At 40.7% G+C, this 21,277-nt stretch overlaps 1 protein-coding gene across 9 annotated transcripts in view; it reads right to left on the bottom strand.

The window, feature by feature from the left end:
• The window catches only part of MAGI2 (membrane associated guanylate kinase, WW and PDZ domain containing 2), a 677,723-nt gene extending 666,926 nt beyond the window's left edge, over window positions 1-10,797 (bottom strand). For all 9 annotated transcript variants that reach the window (XM_088533177.1, XM_088533170.1, XM_088533173.1 and 6 more), the window contains exon 1: window positions 10,427-10,797. In XM_088533177.1, the coding sequence (XP_088389303.1) occupies window positions 10,427-10,727 (301 nt within the window). In that variant the 5' untranslated portion in view covers window positions 10,728-10,797. The remainder of the gene's footprint in view (window positions 1-10,426) is intronic.
• Window positions 10,798-21,277: the final 10,480 nt, after the last annotated feature.

Here is a 21,277-nt window from a genome sequence, read left to right as displayed (position 1 = left end):
CCTGTACTTGGATGCAGTACTGCTTGCACAGACTTCTAAATTACATTGCAGGGTTCTTGACTCTATTACTGATCGATCTGAGATTTCAGGCAACTCATTTCATCACCATGTGCTGCTGTCTTTTCCTACCCATCTACTGTGTCTAATTCAACCCTAGAAACTCTTTGAGGCAGTGCCTATTTCTCCCTGTCATCTTAGAGTACTTGTCTCCATGATCTTGGTTGCCTTGAAACACTAAAAGTAGCATTAATGCTCTGGGAAATTATATCTTCTTAAGAATAAAGAGAGAAAACTAAGTAATCACTCAGTGCCAATTCTGTTGGTAAACTGTATATCTTCCAATAGATGCGTTCCTTCTAAAAAGCTTAACAGACTTTAAATAATACACAAACAACAGCGAACAATATCTAACAGATTTCCTAGATTAGGAAAAGGAAAATGCAACAAGTTTCACATGGGCCCAGCTTTCTGCCCTGCACTGAGGTTGGTTAGGACAACAAGGATAACTCCCTGTTGGGGAAGTCTGAATAGATCTTTTTGTAAAAGATTTTTAGAATCTGGAAGCTGTTCAGATAGTTTAATGGCAAGCATAATATTAGTGTCTAGAGAGATATATGTGAAGACTTCTGCTTTAATGTCTCACTTCCCCAGAAGCATTCACCTCAGGATCCCTGGCTCATAATGTGCAGATTGGAAAGGAAAAGGAAAAATTTTCAAACTCAGTGGAACCAATTTCTACAGCAATCGGTCAGAAATCTGCTTACTAGCAATCTACTTACTGTTAACCCACTTGGATTCTGGGGGATTCCTCTAGCTCTGTTACCCTCCTAAAACAAACTGATCTTGCTCTGTCCACATGCAGGAGAGGCTCTCTTTGATTGAAACAATGCAAGCAAACAAACCAACCAGTTTCTGCAACTTTTAGATCCAGAAACATTCATTTTATTACCATAAAACACAAAGCAAAAGCACCAACCCTCTATCAACACACAGCAGCTGTAACACTTCTTGAAGCCCGATAAAATGTCTGCAAAATCCTACAATATTTCATGCAGAAACATAAAGCGGACGTTTTAAAATTCTGTAGGTCTCTTGTTCTGAAGAAGAGTTATTTCATTACATAAGTACCACACGCATAACATAAAAACTCAACATAAATCTAAATTCAGGAGACCTTTTAACTAATACTTTAATTATTGACTTTAATTTTAATTAAAAAAAAAACAGTATTTTGATTTTACTTTATTTTCTCAACAAAGTCTTTAGTGCTCTACTGCATTCTTTTACTGAAATATTTTATGCTATTTTTACTGGAAAAAGACCAAATAGATGGAGTGTTGAAAATGCTCTTTTTACTGGCTTATCAGAAATTCCAGTAATTCTTCTAGAAGTTTACAGAGGGAAAATGTTCTTCCACAAGTAAATGGAACAGATAATATAAAGAAAAATGGAATTGTTCAGGAAATCTCTTCTTTGTATATAGTACAGCTATGGTTTTTTGATCTGGTTTCACCAGCAGTAGTTGTAATGGAAAGACCATGAGACTAGTGCTAGCAATAGTAGAAACTCTAGGTTAGCCATAACTGGGTATTTTCTGTGAATCACACTGCTCAAATATTGTCTACTCTACAGCTTCTATCACTAAGACTGAAATATTGTCAAATTAAGTTACCCATCTTGTGCTAAAGTAGTATCAAGTATTTTTGATAATAATTACCCAAAAAAAAACACAAAAAAGATGATGGCTAACTCAATTTAATGTGAATAGTTACATTGCCATAGAAACTACAGACTCCCAGGCTGAAACTGTCATGAGACTTGCTGTAATGAAAAGGCAGTTCCTCTCACCAAAAGGTTTCAGACTTGCTGCACAAGCCAACAGGCAGTTACACCTACCCCACACAGAAGCCCCAGTGAAGCAGTCACTGTCAGTGTGATGAGCAGCAGTCCCAGCACCTGACACCGTCAAGCGCAGGAGCCCTCTCGGCAGGATGGAGTTTTACGTAGGGCTTTGCAGAGGGTAGTGGCTGTGCAGGAAATGCCTGGGGTAAGTGCATGTTCCCGAACAGAGGCCCATGAGCACTTACATCAAAAAGGTGCTCTGCACTCCCCTCCCGCTCTGCTACCCGCGGTTGAACAGCGCTGCCTGTTCCGCTCCGCCAGGATTGCACGGAAACGACGCGCACAGAGGTGCTGTGTTCAGTTATGAAGCTTGCAGCAGGCCCCTGCTATACTCTGAAACATAAAATGCTGTTCTTATAAAAATACAAGGAGAATTAAAATATAAAAGGTCTAATCTTTGTTTTCACTAACATACCATCTTGGTAGCATAAAAAGGGCTTAGATGATATTTATTATTGCTGATTTAGCACAACGAAAGACACCAAAAGGACACAACAGGCACAATGAACCAGGCACGTGAATGTAGCTCATGAGAAAATATTTAACAAAAATCACACAAATATGAACAGGACCTATCTTCAGTTTTCAATCTGAGTTTAAAACCAAAAAAACAAAAGTTATCTGTGTTGTAAAAACTTCTATGTGAAGCAATGCCCTGGAATGGAACGGATCTGCTAATTTCGTTCTGTAGTGTTACATGTGCCTTTGTAAAATGGATATATCAATTACTAGGAATTACACAGATTACTTCATGATTGCCAGGACTGAAAAGAAGCCGGAAGAACTTTTAGGGTTTTTTTAAAAAATGTGTAGTAAAGCCAATAATCATCCACATTTTGACCAATGCAAATACAATGAGAGATATGGCAACACAAGGATTACAGAGGTAAATAACTAAAAGGTGGCTGGCACCTGCACCTGTCTCCCAGAAGGCTTTCCACTCTGCAATACCGACATTTCACAACTATGCACTTTATTTGCTAGCATTCAGTGTAAAAAGTCTTGCTCATTATGTATCTACTAATTCTTTTTCTGCTGATCAGAGCCATCATATCAGCATTACATATAAGATCTGTTTCTATTTTTCCCTGCATACTGAGGACATGGCTATAATATTTCTTCTTCCTGGGATTTATTTTATAAATAATAATAATCTTGAGTGATCTCTATTTTGTCACCAGTACCCTATGTAAAAGACCTTCAAAGGAAAGTTCTGGGCTGCAGTGAAACAACCTTAGGAATGTCTCTGTGAACAATTCATTAATTCTGGATAATCCAATGAAATTACTACCGTTAACAGATACAGGGACAACCATATGTTGTCAGGGCTGCGTCACATATCTCCCAGACCAGGGACAATGTGAGAACTGCACCAGGCTTGTTCCCATCCTGACAGGAACAAGCTGGAATAAGGGAATGCCAACACTCTGAGTCTTCATTTTCCCTCTAGTCTCTTCTTTCTTTCCTATTAAGCTTGTGCATTGTGGAAATAATCAAAGACATCCAGCAGAAAAATCTGAAGCTGCTAAGTAGAGTGAAACACTACAGCTCATGTATTCCTCTTCATAACCTATGATGTATGAATGAGAAAATATCTGGAAGTGCCACGTTGACAGCAACATACCTTTTGATAAAACAGTGAATCCAAGCAATCTGCATGTTCTGAGTGAGACCTCAGAAATACTGCATGTGTGATTCATTTGCACAAAGTAAAAAGAGTAAATACGTGGCAGATTTACACTAAAAACAGGCTTCTGTCAACTAGGCTTTTAGTGAAAAGGCCAAATTATGGATAGGAGATTTGAAGTTTTAGGGTAACGTTAAAAAACAATAGAATAATTAAAAATTATGGCTTTGGAGATTATATAATGGAAATTACTCCAACTTAGGAATGCCATTTTTTATTAAAGCTTTCACTTTCTTCCTTTTTTTTTGCTTCTCTCTGCCACCTCACTTCCCGTGGTGGCAGTTTCAGCTGACAGTGGGAAAGCTGCACAACAACCTCAAAGATGGTGAGATCTTCTTGCTGGGTAATTTCCACGAGGCTGAAAGCAAGCCAGTTTGTAGCACATCACTTGTGCCAAAGATTTTCTGTGACACTGAGGACAGTCTGTGCGTTCCAGAGATGGGAAGACGACTTGAGATTATGTCCCTCGCAATTCAAGAAAATTTAGTTAACAGCAGTTTTGTGGGGACATCCAACGACAAAATTGGAGATGGACACTTTGCTTGCCACTGAAATCAATACCTCTAAACTTGGCACTACAAACTGCATATGCTTCATTAGTCACCTATGAAATATTATTGGATCTCTGTTCAATATTATTTCAAAGTTTATGATGATTTTATTTCCTATTGCAGGAAACTACATGCTGTGCATTGCTTAGCCACTAGAATAAATGATTTCATTCTGAGTACCATATATAGACACATCAAAACTTTTATGAAGAATATTTTGGATTACTCCTCTAAAGCCCATAAATGCCACTAAAAATTACTTTCCATCAGCAATACTGCAGTTTTACACACTCAGAGATAACAATTCCTACCTATATATCTGAAAAATATGTATACAGATGTATACAGATGTGTGCGTGTATATATGCTTATACATTTATAACCATGTATGTATCCTGCAAATATACTCTTTAAGCAAATGACTCAATCTATCCTAAGTTTATCCTTTAGAAGACAGTCCAATTGATTAAAATATGACAACGAATAAATAATTAAGAAATTAATCCTATTTCACTTCTAGATTTGTTATTTTTAATATAATTTCCATAGCAAATTAAACTGCTTTCGCTCAGAAGAATATTACAAACATATACAAATATGCAGTTGGACTTTCTTGTTCAAACCATTTAGCCATATCGAAATCAACTACAGTGCCTCATGGAAGTGAGATAAATAGATTCATACGGCTAAATAAGGCTTTTCCAGTTTGCATGTCAGATACATTAATCCCAAATACAAACCTTTAGAAAAGAAAAATCTAAATTCTCTGATAATTTTTCATTAGAATTGGAAGAAAAACTTTTTTTTTCCTGAATGTTAAAACAGTAAACAAGTAGCACTCTGTCCTCAGATCATTGCCTTGATGACTTTCCTTATTTTTCATTAGCATATACCATTATGAGGATGAGAAGAACAGGAAACATCTGTTTCTACAACTACTGCAGGACTTTCATTTCCATCGCCCTTTCTAAATCACAACCATGACGACCTCTTCATATAAATTCCTCTGAAAAAGAATTTTTCCATGTATACAGTCCTTGTATACAAAAAAAAAAGCAGATAAATAATCAACTCTCACATGTCATGAAAGAAGCTCCTTATCTGTAAGGAGCCTGGAGATGATCATAAACACGGAAATCAGAAGCGCAGGATCCATCACTCTAGGAGATGCTGAATTAATGCAGGTAAGGTTATAAGTTATATAAAATAAGTCAGACTCAGTTTTACCCACTATACCAACAGAATTTCATTTGATGTCAATAATATCAACAGGCAGGCAAATGTTAAGTGTGAGACAAACCTCACCATGAGTGACTCAAGCAAACCAAGCAGAGCACTCTCAATTATTTCATTTCTTCAAGGAAATGATGCACTAACAAAGTCATGGCCCCATATTTTAATGGCACAGTTGCAATTTTCAAAGCAAAAGAAAGACTGATGAATATGATTCTATTGCCAGTGTACATTCAGAGCTCCTGACATGAAACATCATCATCTCGCTGGAGGAGTTACAGAATAAATCACTTGCCACATGAGTCAGAAGTCATCTTCAATGGTCTTTAAATTAAGATGGACAAACACAAAAATGACATAAAGTAATGGTGAAAAGAGAAGTTGGAATTTAATTTCTGAAGTTAGTTAAATCTTAAGACATATCAGGTAGAAAAAAAAGAGTTTGAAATACAGTATTTTTTTCAAATAAGATATTTGCAATAGATACCAGAAGTACAAAGACGGGTTTATTCATAGTTCTCTGTATTTGTTTTTTGTAATATACTGCAATATCGTTTATTTAGGAAAATAATGCAGCTTCCTATTATATTTTTCTTAACAATAAGGAAGATTTTTTTCCAGCTTTCACACCTTAGGAGCTAGTACATAATGATACTCAGGAAAAAGCACATTAAAAAAGACATATTGTATGCAGATAGTGCTTTAACAGACATAAAAAGAATACTGAAGTGTTTAAATACTAAAATATTAGTACTTTAACTAGATGACATAATATTTGTCTGTGCAGGCCAAAACTTTGCAAAATTGAAACACTGTTGGAAGGTGGGAAAAAAAGTCTGGAATTCTTGAAATTCATTACTGAATTTATTCAAAAAAAAAAAAGTAGCTATATAGACTCCCAATTCCTGAGCCACAAAGCACGGGGTGCTGGGACAGGACCGTCCTGTCCCTTCCCTCTTCCCTGAGAAACCACTTCTGCCACTACCAAAACAGCACACAGGGCACGTGGATCTGCAGTCTGCCCATGTTCTGCTGTCCCTCATGAGATCCTGATCTTCTCCTGACAGGGAAAGTACTTGGAAATATGCCTAAAACCATCCATAGCCAGCGGATCATTCCAGCATATGCCTACTGATTGGCAGGCGATTGGAAGGGAAAGTTTTTTAAGTCTCTATTTACATTATATGCATTAAATACTTTCTTGCATAGAGAGCTTAAAGCATTATTGATTGCCATTTAAATGGAAATTTAGCAGTTTAGAATCAAATCAAAGATATTAGAAAGTATTAATCTACATATCACTGTTACTAACTTCGACACTTCAGATCTGGGATGTAACTAGTTAATTACTTTTGAAAAAAAAAGAAGAAAATGTTCAGTTAGTCAAATAATCTGGTTACTTAATATTAAAAAAAATTGCTTGAGAAAGAGATGTGTCAGACAGCACTTACGGAACAAAATCTGATTCGTTGTTCCCATGTACTAAAATCCCCACTTCCAGACCCCTCATCCAGATGCTGCTGATTGTATCCATGCAGGATTACAGCTCTATGCAAAGAACTAAGATCCCGGCTTACGCAGCACAGCTGAAGGGGCTGCTCCTGCCACTCTGGGAACTACCATCGATGCTGCACTGGAGTCTGGGCATCCTGGGCCTGGGCCACCTCCTCACGGGTATTACTGGAGCAAAAAAGATATTATGAATCCAAGACCAGGAGTGAGGAAGAGAGGGTGGAATTGGGGACTACATTTTTTTTTTTTTCACATGGTTCTTCTCGGCTTGTATACTTATCCAAATTAGGATGCCTTTCCTGAACACATTGCTACTCTTACAGCTATGCCTCTGTTCTTTTGGGAAGAATATAGCCCTTAATCTATTTCACATAAAAAACGTTACACGTGAAACGTTACACATGAAACTAAGAAGTATTTACTTCAGAAACTAAGACTCTTCCCTTCCCTGAGTGTCTAACTAGAAGTTCAAAATGCCTAAGATTTACAACCGCGCCTAACTTGACTGCTATACAAAATTCTCCCATTCAAAGGCTGCATTTTCCAAATCCACAGAACATTACAGGTGAAAACCTAAATGTATCAAGGACAGCTTTGTGATCAATTTCATCTGGGCCAAAATTTCACCCACTGTGTTTTAAGAGAATGTCTGTGAATCTGCCACAGTAAAAGTCCGGAAGGAAAAAAAAAAAAAAGGGGAAGAAGAAATCCCAGACAAGAGTCTCCAAGGAATTCTCTCTGTGAATTCTTACAATTAGAACTGAATAATAATAATGGCTTTTATATTTTTTCTCCCCATGCAAAGCCAGGCAATCACTTCATTTATTAAAATCCTTATTTATTAGGTGTCATACTTACGAGAGTTCAAAGTAGGATCATATTCCGAAACTGCTAATTAGTTTCTCATGATGTTTACTCCTCCTGATGATATACAGCAACTCCCACTTTATATTCTTGTTTTTCTAAGTTAACATTTGTATCTCAAAATATTCAGCTCACGTAAAACAGCAACATTCCATTGGACTTATTTAAAAAAAAATAGCTCATCATAAGATGAAGTTATTTTTTTATTTCAAAATATTTGGGGAGATTGATTAATCCCAAACCTTCAATTAAACACAAAATGATCAAATACCATAAAAGTACCTTTCGTTTCTGGAATTCAGAACAGATAAGCTATTTCTTGTAAACTTAATTAGCCATTCCCTGATTTTATCTAACAGTGGGTTTTCACTGCTGAGTTATTAAAACTTTCAAAGAAGAGAAATACGCTAAGTCTCCTAAGCATCACATTATAAATAGTAATCTTCTACCTCCACATTTCTCCTTGTGACTTCATTTCTAGGCAGCACTGAAGATGCAGCTTCAGTCACATGGTCTCAAGGTCATGCTATTTTAATTTACAGAGTTATCACTGATAAATTATGCGGAAACAATGATAACGGTCTCATTAACCTTGCTCCAGCACACTAAAGGTGTTTTATAATTAAAAAGAGAACAAAGTTATAAAAACATATAATGATTTTATTTCCCAGCTTCTTCTCTCCTACACACTGCTGTAAAGTACTGCTGGGCAGGAGTAATTTGTTACTGTGAGTAACAGCAGCGCCTGATGCCTCTGCTCTTCAACCGAGGAGTGCAGAGATTAGATGGGATTATACAGAAGGAGTCAGGTGAAAAATACAACACGAATTTGACCTTTTTTAGAATAGGAAACTGGATCCAACAGGCCTCTCCCTTTGGCAAACTAAAGGATGCTGGAGCATAGGAAAGATCATTCCAACCAGGAAGTCTCTCTCAGTCCAAGAATCTGTGCAGAACTGCAATTTCCAAGCACGCAGTCATGTGGGCAGCGCTTTGAGGGCTCGCATCAGAAGAGCTGTGTATTAACACATTGAGGGAAAACTCCTAATAAATGCAATTTAAGGTGCAATCTCGAGTTCATCCTCTATGTCTCATTCAAGAAAGTTACTCCATGGACTAGAAGCCTGACTAATGTCCTTAATTCATGTGTGACAGATCTCGTTATTAAGGGTGCACACATAATGAATCACTAGTGATTGCTTTGACTTAAAAAGAAATATTCGAAAACAGAGAATAAATGGAACAGAGACTGTCTCATGTATTAAATGATATTAACCTAACATTGGCATAAGTGTAAAAAAGTATCTATAAAGCATTTCTGCAAAGGAAAAAAAAAAGATTTTAAATAACTTAGGAAACAGGCAATGTGCTCCTGTATTCCTGACACTTCTACCACTGCTTCTCTTAAATATAGTCACAGTAAAAGCACTCACATTAAAATTGATAAAAAGGGGAATATACAGAGCAGTTTTCCTGGAGTTCAGGAGCCCATAAGTGACACTGCACTGCAAGACTGAATACATTATAGTCCCTTCTGATCTTTATTTATCACATAAACTTGTATTTTCTAACTCTCAGCATACCATTTCCAGTATACTATAAAACTTACCCTGAAGTACAAACGGAAAACTCCGGGGTCATAACTTTATTTGGAGACAAGACCTTATAGAGATAACTGAATACAGGATAAAGTCCATTCTTGAGGCCTGAATGAAAGTTAGGCTCTTTCTCTGCCCGGTCGGATACAGTGATGATTGGCATCGCTCACACACTCAGAAATACCACAAATGTCATTTTAAACAACAAGCCCCCAGTTCAAATGAGGATGTTAAAGTACAAGTTAAACGAAACACGAGGGCAGTCTCCGTGTCCTGTGGGCCAAGGCAGCGGGCCCCAGCGAAGGCGCAGACACCCCTGCACATGGCGCAGAGCCCGCGGTCCCCGCGCGGGCAGTCCGAGGCGCCCCGGGGAGCGGCTCTGCAGCACGGCCCGGGCGGCACCGCCGAACCGGCCTCCCGGGGCAGCCGCAGCCCCCGCGCGCGGGCCGTGCTGCGGCGCTCCCGCTCGCCAGCATCGCTCCCGCTCGCCCCGCGCCCGAGGGAGAGAAACAGTTAATCCGTGGCATCCCCTTCCACATCGCCGTTCTCTGGAAGCCTATTAACTTATTAAAGCACTTTCAAAATAAATAAGGGAAAGGGAATGGACGGGGGGAGGCGACAGGGGACGGCTGCCTCCTAAAAGTTTCTCGCCGCCACTCTGCGACCCCCGCGCTCCAGGGACGGGCGAAGGGGGGGCAGACGCTGCCCCCGTCGCTCCCGCTGCAGCCGCGGGACGTGACGGGCGGCGGGGGCCGCTCCGGCCGCCCCTCCGGGGCCGCGCGGCGCGGCAGCCCCCGGGCAGCCCGGCCCGGCCCAGGCCGCCGTGCCCCGGCCCGGGAGGGGGCTCGTCCCGCGGGCGCTGCCGCCGCGGCCCCGGCCAAGTTCGCCCGCGGCCGGCCCGCCGCGCAGCGCTGTCACTGACGCACATTTAATTCGCCCTCGGAGCGCGCGCCCGCCGCGATGCGCCCCGCCGCCCTCCGAGCCCCGGCGGCGAGCGCCGAGCCCAACCGCGGCGACAAAAGTTGCTCCGCCGGCAGCCGCCGCCGGCCCCGCCGCAGGGCCCGCCGTGCCCCCCTTACCTTGCTTGACACACTTGAGGCGGATGGGGTCCTTGCAGTGCTTGATCACGGCCAGCACATCCCTGATGGTGAGCCCGGCCACGGGCGTCTCGTTCACCTCCAGCAGCAGCTCCTCCGGCACTAACTTGCTGCCGCCCTCATAGGCCACCTTGCCGGGCTTCACCTCGCCCAGGTAGGGGAACTGCCCGTTCTCGGCGCCCCCCTTCAGCTCGAAGCCCAGCTGCCCCTCCTGGTTCCTCACTATCACAATCTCGTGGACCCGGCTCGTCCAGTGGCTTTTCTTCTTCAAGCCCTTGGACATTGCCGTGGGGATGCGCTGCCCGCCGCCCTCTCGCTGCTCCTTTCCTTCGGCTTCCCTGCCCGCCCCCCGTTGCGCCGGGCTGCTCTCCCCGGGGCGCCGGGAGCGGAGCGCGAGGCTGCGGCGGCGGGGGGTGTCCGCGCGGCGCCGCGGGGCGGCCGAGGGGCACGGGGAGCCTCTGCCCTGCCCGCCGGCGCCTCAGCGGAGACCCATGGCAGCCGCAGCGGCGGGACGCGGCCCCTGCGTGCGCGGCCACTAGTTGTACCGAAAGTGGCGGCGCGCGCGGAGGGGGAGGAGGGCGGGCGCGGGGCGGCGGCAGCGGCGGGAGGAGCAGCGGGCGGTGCCGCCTGCCCGCGCCGGAGCGAGGCGGGCGCCGCTCGTCCCTCCCTCCCTGCCTGCCTCCCCGCCGCCTGACCCGGTAGTGAAGGCCGGGAGGGAGGGTGGCTGGCGGCGGCCGGGAAGGCCGGGCAGGGCCGCGCGTCCCGCAGGCGGCTCCGGAGCCCGCGGGGCTGGGAAGGCCCCTCCGCACGACGGGGAAACGCGATAACATAAATGCGGCCAAGCGCAAGATGCCGTGCGGGACTGAGGGGCGGTTCACGGCAGCGAACATCCCAGTGACGAACTGCCCAACCCCAAATCACGGCGAGGGGGAGCAGGCAGCTCCATACCGCGGGGATCTCAGGATCCCCAGGAGGATCCCAGGAGTGTGCGCGGAAGCACCAGCGGCATCGCGCCCGCAGGTCCCGCCGTTCAGGTCGTTGAGTTGTGTCGTGCATGGGCGTATTTCTTAATGCAGGGCACTGCGACCGCAAGAGACAGTAACTAGCATTGCAGCAGGGAAGGGCAATGAATCCTGAAGATAACATAATGAAGAGAGCGTGGGACTGCCCCCCTTTATTATTGTTATTATTATATCTGCTTACTGTCAACTCTCAGACTTCTTCCCCACTGTTGTTCAGGTTACCATCTGCTCCATGGCCTGAAACCCCAAATGACCTTCACTGCTCAAGATGGGCACTTCCAACCTCCAGTCCTTCGTTCTCTCAGAGGCATTTGGGTGAACAGGTGGTATTTTGACCCTGTACCCACGTGGGTCCTCCATTTAATTTGTTCTGCCGTACGTCTAGCATGAGCACAAGCAGCTGAGGGCAGCCGTTGGCGCATATTTCAGAGAAGTTCGCCTTGCCTTGGAAGAGAGTTGTGCTCTGAAGAGAAGATCAACAAAATGTAGACACAGAAACCTCTGTATTTTGAGAAAGATATTTTTTGTTCCCAAAAGATAAAGGAGAGCAAGAATGAAGAAAGGAAGAGGTCTGCAGACTGGGTACAGAGAGGGAAAGCGGAGAAATGAGTGTATTACAGGTATATGATTAAAACCTGATCGGATTTTTTTTTAAAAAAATCAATTAAAAATGTCTGCAATGCATTTTTTGACCAATTTTATTACTGTTTTCTGTCTTGGTTCCTATGGAAACGGTCCATTATGTGATCATGCTTGGCTGTGTCCCTTCCCCAATAACTGTTGAAGCTCTTGGGCAGTTTTGACCAAATCCATCTCAAATATAATTAAGTTCTTTCATAAAAATAGGCAGCTGCGTAGGGCTGAGAGATCCTTTAAATGTCCCAAAGGCTGTAACATGAACTTACTTCTTATTAAACACTGATTCCCATGGATGAGAGACCATATAAATGTCTTAATAATGACTAAAGTTTCAGTTACAGCTCATTATCAGCCTCAGTATAAATCTTTAAGAAACCAGACTTCTTCAGTTCATTTTCTCTCAGAATTACTTGTTTCACATTCTGGTATGTTCAGAGGTAGGCACAAGTGGAATGGGCACATGCAGAGGACAAAAAAAAAGTATCATGCACGTTATTTCATGTGCTTGTTGCCTTCATTGAGCCTGCTTTTTGGTGGTCTGTATATTTAGGGCTCGTAAAATTGTGGTTAAAGGAAAAACGAAGAAAAAAGAAAACATAGACCACTGGAAATAATCCAGTAAGATCCACAAGAACTCACAGATGAAGGAATGGGGAGGGGCAGAACTGAATTGTGAAGGTGCTAAGAGATTTTCATGGATGGGACAGAGAATTCAATAACTTTCTGCTTTTCCAAAGACCTTTCTTCCAAAGAAATGGCCGGCTCCTGCTGTGAGAAATAGCTGCTCAAGTCTTACAAAGATCAAAACAGGAATGGGCCAAGACCACAGCAGTTTGGGAAAGAGCATGAGACTAAATGCTTTGTTTCTCTCAGAAATCCTGGCCTTGCTATTTGCCTCACTTTTCAGTTCAGAGGCGGTGAAGTAAGGAAATAGTTACAAGTGAAGATTATGAGACATAGCAACTTTCCGAAGTGTTTCCATATTCTTGCTGAGTCCTCTGCTGTGTTGAAGTCTTCTTAGGAAGTTGTCACCATTTCTCTATGTAGGAGTTGTAGTCATTCTGCCAGTATCATGTTGCAGTTATCATCTGGTAATTAAGATTCAGTTCCTAAATAACTTTGTGTTCACCTGAATATATGTACAACACTAGGACATGTGCCAAAAGTACAGCCTTCAAAAAATAGATCAAGAATTGTAATTAATAAATGAAATCTTACTAGTAGGTGATTTGTTTCTTGGTTCACAGGGGTCTCCAGTCATTTATTGATCAGATTTATTTCTTGTTAAGTGTCCAGTATCAGTTTAAATCAGATGATAGCAACAGTAAGTAAATGCTAAAGAGCCAGTGACACAAACAGCCATTTTAAAGGTTTTGCAGTTCAGAGCAGTTCTGATATAAAACATTCTATGGGCCTGTTTAGCCTAGAGAAGAGAAGTCTGAGAGGGGATCTGATCAACATGTACAAATACCCGAGGGGAGAATGTAGGGAGATGGGGCCAAAGTCTTCTCGGTAGGGGCTGGCAACAGGACAAGGGGTAATGGTTACACGTTGAAGCACAGGAAGTTCTGCCTCCATGTGAGGAAGAATTTCTTTCCTGTGAGGGTGACAGAGCCCTGGAACAGAGAGACTGTGGAGTCTCCTTCTCTCCTGCCTGGATGCCACCCTGTGCCATGGGGTTGGACCAGATGGTCTGTAGAGGTCCCTTCCAACCTCAGCCTTTCTGGGATTCTCTGATTCTGTGAAATCAAACTACAGAAAAAAATCATTTGTAACTGCTTTAGAGAGTACTAATCATCAAATTTTTACACTGAAGTAATACACGGATGATACAGTGTTGTGTTAACATTGCCTTTGTAGACAGGCAGTGTAGGAGAGTTCTTTGGTGGACTCCATTTTTGGTTGTGTGGCTGCACGAGGGAACCTTTGCAGTCTTCACAAAGCAGACCTACATGTTGGTTGGTCTTCATGTTGGAAATGGTGATAGTCTTCAAGTATAGAGACACCTGGGAGCTGCTGAATGCAACGATAGATCATAGCGGTTAAAGTCAGGATGAATTCAATTGCATTATATTAAAACGGAGGAGTAGTATATTTCTCTGCAGCATTCTCCTCTAATGAGGATATGTTTTAGGGCTAAACTGCTATTAGATAAAGCGTTGCTATCTTATCTTCACAGGGTTTATGCTGCCACAGGTTAGGATAGGACATACACACGTGGGTATAGTTTGCTTCCATTTTCAAATTTAAAATTTATTGTAAGGAAATTAAGCTGCATACAATGTTCCTTTGTAGCAGCTACTCTCTTCTGCCTAACTTTGTTTCGTTTATGCAGTGATAGGTAGCTGTATAACAAGATTATCTTTGTCATTGACCATGACCCAGAATGTGGCTGAGCAGGGGGAGTTTGCAGATTTCCCCCTTGTCCCCTGCAAAGGCAGTTTGAAAAGCATTTGCTGAGATCTGCCTGGTAGATCTGAAGCCCCGTGTTCTGGGCTTCACCCCAGCAGGGCACGGACTAGTCCTCAGTGTGTACGTGAGAGTATCTAACACGAGGGATTTCATATGGATAAAAGTAACACCATCACGTAACAAAACATATTCACCAAACAGAACACAAATGCCTTTAATTATTCATTAGAATTTGAACCTGCAAATACCTGTAAGTTGCTTTACTCCTGGGAGTACCTTGAGCATGTAAGTAAGCTGAAGCATGGAGCTGTAGTAAATAAATGTATTTTGTAGCTGGAAAGTAATCTTCCCCACTATGACATGGATTCAGTAAGAAATAACTGAATTCTACTGATATTTTCAATACTCCACATTTTAGAGAATTTCCTCAAGTAGGAAGTGATGCATTGCATATGCTAAAGGAAAGAAAAAAAGAGACAAAATAGAGACAAAACCCAAACCAAATTCCCTACCTGCTGCTGTTTAGGTAGGAATGAAGTTCCGTTATCTTGTAAGTGTTGTGTTTGTGACATTGGACTTGGACTCAGACGATGCCAGTTTGGTTTGGCACATACTTTCTGTGTAGTTGGGTACTAACCACGTAACATTTCCAGCTCTTATTTTTTTTCATTTTAAAATGGACATAATGAGCTCTCTTCTATCAGTGCTTTTCTGCTTAGCATGGCAACTACCCAAACAGCCTTAAGCTTAGGTAAAACTTCAAGATCTTACAACTTCAGTCCGTTGCAGGAGTTTTTACTTTTTGGGGCAGAACTTAGATGTTTAAATCCAAGATTGTTTCACAAAACTTCTGCCTATTCCCCTAATTGCCCAAAAAGGTTGTAACAAATAATATTATAAAATAGATAATGTAATACACTAGTAGAGCTCTACAATGTCTCAGGTTCAGGTGGGAGAGAATTCAGAATGAACCTGTTTCTTAGGCATTTCCTCTTACCTGCTTTAACTATCTTTTGCTGGGAGATTTAAATGTGGCTCAAGTTTCTAAGTGCTTGCTTTCTTTATATAAAAAATATAAAGCCTTAACCTTTATAGTCACAAGTTTAATTGAATGTCTGAAAGTTTGTTATGATATTTAGCTTTGCTGCTCACATCCTTTATGAGCCTGGGCTTTACAATAGAGTATCAATACTAACTTTTTCAAGTTTCTGGCTTCAGATTTCAATAACCTTTGCTTCAGAAAGGCTGAAACCTCAAGCTATTTACCTAAAAGCTCTTTTTTTTTTTTCCCTAGGTCACCAAATTCTGAATGTTTTGAGAAAGAAGATGTCTGTTTTCTTTTACTACAAAGTCAAAGATGGATTATTTTAAAAAAGCCTTAATCCATCCATACTTTCGGACATATGCGTTTTAAAATAATTTTTAAAACTTTTAATTGCTGGCTTAAAAACTTTGTAAAATATGTATCTGGATACAACAGAAAGTATTGGGAAATACTCGGGATTCTCAATTCAGTAGAGGATTTCTGTTGTGGCAATAACTCTTAGAAAGGGTAAATCTGATCACCCATTCCTGCACTGAAAAATAAGTACAACCGTTGGAAGTGAGGGGCAGATTAAAGAGGGGAGGCAATCTGAAGAGAATCGTTAAACTTTTGATGAATGTAAAAGATATTGCAGAAGACATTTTGTTTTTCTCTCCTGATCACTTCTGTTCTAGTGTTTGTTTTAAATGTGGTATTTTCCAGTTTCCCTTCACTCTGTTATTAATATACCTTGCTATTATGTATTTCCTATGCTGCTTTTCCTAACTACTCAGCAGTTGATTAAGGTAAGATGCAAAAAACTTGTTGGAGGTCAAAACTTCCCCCAGGGACAGGAGTCTGGGAGACAAACTGTCAAAATACATTTGGTAAGAGTCATTAAGGTAAACAAATGATGGCTTCTTTACACAGAAGCACAATTTAGATTGCATCCTGCTAAATACCCACAAAAGGAGGCAGAAGACGACAGAAACAAAATTGCAGAGAATACTCTATCAGAAAATCAAGCTTTCTAGTTGCACTAGGTTACTACTGCATTAAGCAGCATTGATTGGCTTGTATCCTTTACTGAATTTAAATTTCAGCTATCTTTATTTTCCATTGTGATGCTTAGTATTATGTGATTCATATCGTAATTAAAATTTTAAAATTACTTATCTCTGTTATATGATAGTATCATAGATTAACAAACTACAAAGTACCTAATCTCTGAATTATTTTTTCCTTGTTATTTATTTTTCATTTCCTTTGGATTAGCTTGAAGTGAGACTTTCAGCTTTTATGCCTGCAATAAGGTTCATTTTACATTTCTTATGAACTATCAGTGCTGCTGAAATTGATCTCAGAACATAGCTGGGAAGGAAGATTAATTTTTTATGTACTTATAAAAGATAAAATGAAAGCATATTATTGTAGGGATTTACTGTTCATGTTCCACAGAAAACTGTGACAGCATGTCCCATTCAGAACTTTATTTTCATATCTCTCTCATCTCATTTACAGGAATCACCTTCCCATGTCAAAATTCTTGCGCTTAATGTGATTACAGTTTTGTTGTTGTTGTTGTAAATCTAATAAATATTCTGGGAAGTTAGAAGTCTTACTTTTTCCCACAGACATCACCATAGAAATTTATAAAAGGTTGCATGTCTTATAGATATATCCCCATAAATATTAAAACATGTTGCGGTGATGATTTTATAGAAGATGACTTTAGAATAGCACCCGCACAAACTCACTCCGTGCTTGTTGTTGCCTATAGCCTCGGCATGTGTCCAACTGCATAGGAAAGATTTAAACCTCAGTCAATTTAGCGCCTCAGTGCTTAAAGTAGTGCTGAAGCACTGAACTGGTCAAATATCCAACTTTTTTACCTTAGTAAACCAGGAGCTTGAGAGAACTTAGTTGGATGAGGAATTATGTGTTATTTCCTTTGCTCTTCTGAGCTTTTAAATTCAGCTGAGTAGCTGACCTGTGCTGCCCAGTGATGCTGGGGATGCTAAGGGACAGCAGAGGTGCTGAGGATCCGCATGCAGCTCCTCTAAGATGCTCTACTAAGAATGCTTTCCAGAACTGGAAAAACAGACATTCAGATTGTTTCCAGAACAACTGGTGTATTATTTAGTGATGACATATGTTGAGGTAAAAGTCTCATCATACTTATGTTAACAACAAAAATGCTACCAAATTACCAGGCTTTTATTCCAAAATGATATAAAAATAACCCCCAGACTGGGAAAGGCCTCTGAGAGGCTGATAATCCCTTCCCTCTGCCCCTCATCCTGTAGAGCGCTCCAGATCATGGCATAAAAGCATTTGCACAACCGTAGAAATCTCGTGCCCAAAAGTCAGCACTGAGGCTTTATTCGACCTTGTTTGTGTAGTTTTAGAGTTGGTGCATGCCTGCTTTCAATCATGTGATGAGCTCCGCTTTGGACCTGGGATGCTAAATTAAACAAAAGTGCATTCAAGAAGACTGAATTACTTTATTGTACAGCTTTGACTTTATTCTCAGAGCATGGCTTCCTGCTCAGTCATGCCACACTTTTACACTTGACTCAGTAAAATGTCCCTCCACAGGTGCTTTCTGTCAGCAATAGCTCACAGGATGCTGCTGTGCTCTGGGCAGGTAGGTGAACGTTGAAGGCCCATTGTTAGATGACTTGTAAGAGAAATGAATGCTGAATCTTCAGCTGCTATAATGATCTAAGTCCAGTGCAGGGTTGCTAGGGAGACTTTTGCCTCTGTAAATTGTGAATAAAGTCCAGGATCTCCAGGAAGAGTTGGGCTGGTTCACAAACCCCTCCTTATGCCTGGGCAAACTCATGAGCAGTTAAGTCAAGACGAGCAGTTGCATTGAATTTGAAGAAGGGGCCTGCAGCGAGACAGGCACAACTGAGTTCTCACTCTTCTGTTCAAAGGTATGTGTTGTAAACCTCCACGGAATACTAAAAATAGGTGAAAAAGCTTTTAAAGTGAAATGACTGCTGTTTGCTTTAGAAGTGTATTTGCATGTGCTGAGAGGGAAAGATATTGTACTTTATCATCACCTTGTTGTATGATAGCTGGAAATGAAAGAAATACTGCCTTTGCTGGGCCAGAATAGGTGTTGAATTTTTTATCACTCTTTGAAGGAAAAAAGGTTTTTGCTAACTGACTACATGGCTGTAAAGACATGAGAAGAAACAGATTGCACAAACAATTAGGTTGTATAGACAATTTCCTGCAGATTATTTAATTACTCTGAGATACTTAATTAAAAGAGAACCATTTTGGAGTTTTTTCTAGCTAAAAAATGTTTGAGCTCTTATAGCCTTCATGCCAAGGCAGTATTTTGTTCTCATAAAGATTCTTCATTTGTAAACCTTTCTATTTTTTTTCTGGCATGTCTTGATTCCTTGTATCTGACAAGAGTAACACTTACCATTTTGTCTCTTTCAGCTAATACCTTGATTTGTGATTTGCTACAGCCAATGTGCACTGCTGCTGCTGACACATGATGTGTCTCAATCTGTTTTCATCCTGAAGCTAGTAATAAGGTAGTTCAATTAGCATGAATGTACTGTTGGGTAAGTAAAGAGACTAATGCCATGTGGTGAAGTTTTGAAGTGAGATTTTTAATAGGTGGGAGTAAAAGAGAAAGAACTAATTCCATCAGAAAGAACTTTAAAAAGAATCAAATGACCACCCTTGACCTGTGTGCCATGCAAGGACATTGTAAGGGATGCCCTGTGCCATTGATGGTTCTGATATGTAACCTAAGAAGATGTAATAAATAATACAAGCAAAATAAGTCAGGCTCTGGCAGCTCCGAGGTCATTTTCTGAGCATGCATAAGAAGCTGAGGGTGGCTGAACACAGGAAGAGGTTGCCTGGAGAGGCTGTGGAGTATCTGTCCTTGGAGATACTCAAAACCTGACTGGACATGGACTGAGCAGTCTGCTGTGGGTGACCCTGTCCCTGGTGGGAGGCTGGGCTGGAGGATCTCAGAGGTCCCTTCCAGCTCAGCAACTCAGTGAATCTGTGGGATTGCGTTAGGAGCAGAGTCAGTAGGACCCAAGTCTCTGGGACCTTATTCTGTTCATTGAACAACATCATGTTGGTCATTAACTTTTACAAAATCAACGTTGTTATGAATGGAAACCAGTCCTGCAGGCGTTACACTGAGTGGTACTTCTTCATACCGGTTGTTCCGTCGACTTCTGTATTAAATTGACTTGTGAGCACCTCTTGACCTGGAAGTTAGACTGTTAATATGCAATTGAATTTAAAAATTAGTTGTCAGTGTTATCATACTTATTCCAAACCCAGGTTAATATCCCTTTTGATTCCCAGACCTACCAGCTCTGAATGAATTAATAATGCATTAACTGGGTTAATATATTGGCAATCCTGGAGCAGTCAGCGAATGTAGCAGGTATTAGTGCAGCTGGTCTCAGCTTGGAACTGGTCTCACTCAGTGACGAAAGCAAGTTGCACGTTATTCATTTGATGGGCTTTTGTCTCCCATGGGATACGTTTTGAAAAGGAGTGCTAGAAACACACTAAAACATTGTATCATCCTATACAGGTAAACTAATAATAAATTATTTGTTGACCGAGTTTCAGGAGGTTTTAGTTAGGTGAAATCAATTTTTCAGTGAGCCTGGGATACTGCTGCTTTTGTTATGTCTGACTGAATTCTTGTGTATGTGTTTTTACAAGTCAATAGAAAAAAATCTTATGCCCTTTCTGCTTATGCTCAAAAAAAAAAAAGAGTGCTGCATTGTCAGCTGTTTCCCAGAACTACTGATAATAAGAAAAAATGTGACCTACTCAATTGTCAGTACTATTTTCTCAAGTACTTCAGTGTTTTCCCTCTGTATCTCTTTCTTCTTTGATATTCAGTAATCTAAGGATGCTTTTCTCTCAGAAAATAAATAGCCTGGAATTTTCAAATTACAGATTTTGTGCATGCATTGGTATTTCTAAAACAGGTTTGAGCACTGTTGTGCCTGGACTCCTACTTAAGTCCATCAATCCTAGCATTGTCCTCAAAAGAAACAGTTAACCAGATAATATTTTAAATCCATTTTGTATGTGAAAAATATTTAAAATTAATGCTTTTAGATTGTACCATTGCAAATTCTGAGAGAAAGTTATATTAAACTAGAATCTTCTGAAGTTAGATAATTTATTTAAAGGATGTAAAATCCAATGCAAACAAATACTAGAATAGATTTTTTTTTCACTGTATGATTATAAAGAGACTTTCTGAGGCACACATTTACAACCACTGAAAAAGAATAAGAAATCACTTTGCCTCTTTGATACCAGTGATCAAATTCATAAAAAAGATTAAAAATGCATTTTTTCAAGATGGTTTGGTATTTAAACATTTAAAGAAAATGCACAAACTTTGTGATTTAGAAGTAGCGGATCTCTTCCAACAAGGAAAAGAACTAGTAAAGTCCTGCTTCTTTGTGTTAATGACATATACATGAAAAGTATATGATAATTAAATGGTTGTGTAGCATGCAAGCTATAAAATGCTATTATATGTTAATATTAAGAGACTCATTTTAATCCTAGGGGGGGAAACAGTTCAAAATTAAACTTGAGTTTCTGTTATTAATGATTTGTTTTTAACTTTTATGAGTTATTTTTGAGTAATTATAAAATTAGTTTATCATTTTAAAAATGAGTGAATTATTACAATAATTGCTGGAGAAATAAGTT

Source organism: Tinamus guttatus, unplaced genomic scaffold (genome assembly GCF_059628265.1).
Source record: "Tinamus guttatus ecotype Peru unplaced genomic scaffold, ASM5962826v1 Tinamus_guttatus_pri_ptg000489l, whole genome shotgun sequence".
In the NCBI taxonomy this organism is placed as follows: Eukaryota; Metazoa; Chordata; class Aves; order Tinamiformes; family Tinamidae; genus Tinamus; species Tinamus guttatus.
Note: the sequence above shows the minus strand (reverse complement) of the source record. Positions and strands in the feature narration are given on the sequence as shown.